This window comes from Eleutherodactylus coqui, chromosome 1 (genome assembly GCF_035609145.1).
Source record: "Eleutherodactylus coqui strain aEleCoq1 chromosome 1, aEleCoq1.hap1, whole genome shotgun sequence".
NCBI lineage: Eukaryota > Metazoa > Chordata > Amphibia > Anura > Eleutherodactylidae > Eleutherodactylus > Eleutherodactylus coqui.
In genome coordinates this window covers 94,962,397-94,966,130 of record NC_089837.1, presented here as the reverse complement: position 1 = coordinate 94,966,130, position 3,734 = coordinate 94,962,397, and the positions used below count along the sequence as shown (strand labels likewise).

General features: G+C 46.3%; 1 protein-coding gene across 1 annotated transcript; it reads left to right on the top strand.

Moving 5' to 3' along the window:
• The first annotated feature begins 475 nt into the window (after positions 1 to 475).
• Positions 476 to 2,983, top strand: LOC136622750 (uncharacterized). Its single transcript, XM_066598124.1, has 4 exons — positions 476 to 568; positions 657 to 751; positions 1,129 to 1,275; positions 1,973 to 2,983. The coding sequence occupies exons 1-4, from the start codon at positions 476 to 478 to the stop codon at positions 2,865 to 2,867; spliced, it is 1,230 nt and encodes a 409-aa protein (XP_066454221.1). The 3' UTR covers positions 2,868 to 2,983.
• The last annotated feature ends 751 nt before the right edge of the window (positions 2,984 to 3,734 follow it).

The following is a 3,734-nucleotide window of genomic DNA, read 5'->3' as shown; positions in this document are numbered from 1 at the left end:
CCATTGTGGCCCTAATATTATGTCCGCATAGACAACGGGGCCCAAAATGAAAGGAGTACTCAGAGTCTTTCAGAACAGAAATTTTGCTTGAAGGCCTTTTATGCCCCATTGCCCACTTGTAGAGCTCTTAGCCTAGGTTCACACACGGCGGATTAGCTGCGTAAGTCCTGCGTATTTTCCGTTGCGTATTTGCCGCAACCCAGACGCATCAGCGGCAAAACCGCATAAACTGACTTAAATTTGTTGCGGTTTTATACGCGTATTTCATTGCGGTTTAACCGCCTCAAAATCCGCCTCGAAGAAGCTGTGGAAAATACCGCTGCGGTATTTGCTATGTAGTCGCGTATTTTCTTGCAGATTTTGCTGCAGATTTCGACTGCTTCCTGTGATGTCATGATCCCTCCCCACAACTGGGAAGGAAGTGGGAGCACCCTGTTCACTCACCCCTTGTTCAGGGAAAGCACAGCTAGGAAAGATGGAAAGTGGACAGAGAATGCGTCTGCGAAAATATTACAGGCAAAAGTATCTGATATGTGTCCTGCTGATGCACGCCGCAAAAACCAACAAGGTCAGCTATATACGTGAAATGAAAATGTGTGTTTTACTTGCTAAACTTGCGAATAGTGGGCTAATGTATTGCTGAAAATATGTTGCAGACCGGATGGGGATCCAGGCGTTATTGGGTTCATCCCCTGTTGCTGGAGCGGGGGACGAAGGGGCACTTTGTAAGCCTGTACCAAGATCTGAAAAAGTACGTATATTATTGCCCGAAATTTGCTTCGCCGCTACTGAAGCAGTAATGTTATTTCATCACTGTTTCGCTCTCTCTCTCTCTCTCTACCTCTCTTTGTGTCTCTGTATCTCTCTCCCTTCTTTTTCCCACTCTCTCTCTCTTTCCCTCCCTCTACCTCTCTCCTCTCTCTCTCTCTCTTTCCCTTGGTGTGTCCCTCTTTCTCACTGTTTTGTATATTTCTCTCCCTTCTTTTTCTCTCTTTCCCTCTCTACACCTTTCTGTATATCTCTCTCTCCCTATGTTTCCCTCTCTGTGTGTTTCTCTCTCTCACTCTCTCTTTCTGTGCCCACCGCACACACAGTCTCACACTGTCTCTTATGTATGTCTCTCTGTAGCCATCCGGAGAAGTTTGTCATGTTCTGCCGCCTGCCGCAGGAGGCTTTCGAGCGTCTTCTGGAGCTGGTGCACCAGGATCTGACATTTCAGAACACCCAAATGCGAAAGGCGATCACTGCAGAGGAAAGGCTGCTCATCACCCTTCGGTAAGTAACCAAAATATGTCTTTTGTAAGAATTACTTACTGATAGAGTCTGACTGGAGACCGGTTAAAATGGCATTGTACGCTGACATAGTATTGGCACGCACGTATCCGTCTGTGAGCGTGTTGAAACTTAGATCCCTTGCACAGTCCTCCATAACTCATTGCCATGTCTTGTTGATGTGCGTATGTGTGAGTCCTCGGCGTACTTTACCGGTGCATCAGTCAGCTTATGGAGTTGGTGGTTGTCATAGCAAACTGTAATATTTCATATAAATACCTTGCTTGGTAGCTAGTGCACCTGTACCCAATAATCTGACAACACAAGTACAAACCCCTGTGGCAACACGATCTCTGAGCCGAGTTACCGTAGGTGACAACCCCCCCCCCCCCAAAAAAAAAAACGCCGCTTTGCATCTGTCCCACTAAGCAACATTGAGTATTTGTATGGTGACGAAATATTAATTTTCATCAATTTTACTGGGCCCATGTAGTGCAACGGTACGATGCAGATAAATGAAGAAAAAAGGGACAAATACTCTATGTTTCATTCAACATTGTTGTAATGGAATGCAGATAGCAAGGAATATTTCCATTATGAAAATGCTGAAAATGTAATCTGTTGATCTGTATGTGACATGCTACTTTAGTTCTTTTGATTTCACTAATCCTTTTCCCCTTTTTCTCTGCTTCCTTTTCAGCTTCTTGGCCACAGGAGAGAGCTATGCATCCCTGCATCTCCAATTTCGTGTTGGTAAATCGACCATCACTGAAATTGTGAGGTGCACATGCAGCGTCATCTGGCAGAAGTTGCAGCCCATCGTGATGCCTTCACCATCCGAGGAGACTTGGCAACGTGTTGCAGCAGGCTTTCAAACTGTTGCCAAATTTCCTAACTGCATAGGCGCGGTTGATGGCAAACATGTCCGTGTGCTTCAGCCACCGCACTCCGGCTCTAAGTTTTATAACTACAAGAAATTTTTCTCTGTAGTCCTGATGGCGGTGGCTGATGCACATTCTAAATTTGTTTGCATCGATGTCGGCGCCTATGGTAGTACTGGGGATTCTCGGGTGCTGCGAACATCACAGATTGGGATGCAAATTCTCCGAGATGGCGTGACGCTCCCAGCCCCACAACCTTTGCCGGGAACCACACATCCAGTCCCCTTCGTGATGGTATCGGATGAGGCGTTCCCGTTGATGCCGAACCTGTTGCGCCCATACCCGCGAAGAGGACTGAATGCCCGGAAAAGGATTTTTAATTATAGGCTGAGCCGGGCACGTCGAGTGGTTGAATGTGCCTTCGGGATTATGGTTAGTCAGTGGACGGTTCTAGGGACTACCCTAATGGTAGACCCTACCACAGTTGATGACCTTGTCAAGGCATGTTGTGTTCTTCACAACTACCTCCGGGAATATCGTCCCGAGGTAGATGTGGAAGAACTGCACCCTGCCTTTGACACGGTCATCAACTGGGGTGCTGGACGTCCTGCTGCAACCGCTGTGCAGGTACGAGAACACTTCACTGACTACTTCCATAGTCCCGAAGGCGCCGTGCCATGGCAGTACTCTTGTGTGGGTGGTGTGCAGCCCTAATCGCAGTTTGATCCCCCGGCAACCAGCTCCAGAAGAACGATGAAGACCAAGTTGAAGCAAAATGTTTATTTGCGGCATGACATGCCAAACTTTGACAACACAAAAAACGTGTTTCTAGTGCTAATGCACTGCATTTTCAAGTTATTACAAAATAAAAAAACAGTTATTTGGCAGAACAGTTTCGTCATTTTTTGTGTGTTTATTTTGGCTGAGTTGGGCCACCACAATGAGAAGTGAGCAAGAGAGTCTGAAGTAAGGGAACAAATATAAACTAAATTCAACCAGACGCACGACTCACATCTCCTGTTTTGGGTATCTGCGGGCTGAAATCCCAACATTTACATTTTTTAAGAACAAATTAAAAAATAATTAACGAATGACAGAGACTTTTAGCATTACCCCAACCTTGGAGGACAGCCAACCAGCTAGCAGCCAGTCAATATGTGATAAGTAAGGCACACAGTCGGCAGAATGTAGATACACGATACATTCCTTTTTTTCTTTCCCACAATAATGCAGTCAGTAACGCAAAAAAGGAATGTGTTACATTTTGGCGCGTTGCAGCCGGCCAGGGAGCTACGGTTAGAGGACGCTGTTTTTTAACAATCTTCCCCCTCAACATTCCAGTAATTACGGGGACACCAGGCAATCCCATGCAGTGTAACACACGATAACGGCTCTTGAGAACGTGCAAACGGCACCTATCAATTACACGACATTGCAGTGATCCGACAACGACTGAGGGGTCACTGAAGTGCCGTATAAGTCCTGCATGTTACTTCACTTCTTTGCGCACTGGCCGTTGGTGAATTGAATACTGAGGTAGCGTTTTGTGATGTTTGTGGCAAAGGGCTGTTCATGAGTGAC

Coding starts and splice junctions, on each gene's coding strand:
- LOC136622750 (XM_066598124.1), top strand. CDS start 476: ATGGAAAGTGGACAGAGAATGCGTCTGCGAAAATATTACAGGCAAAAG. Junction 569..656: donor ACGCCGCAAAAACCAACAAG/GTCAGCTATATA, acceptor AATATGTTGCAG/ACCGGATGGGGATCCAGGCG. Junction 752..1,128: donor CTGTACCAAGATCTGAAAAA/GTACGTATATTA, acceptor GTCTCTCTGTAG/CCATCCGGAGAAGTTTGTCA.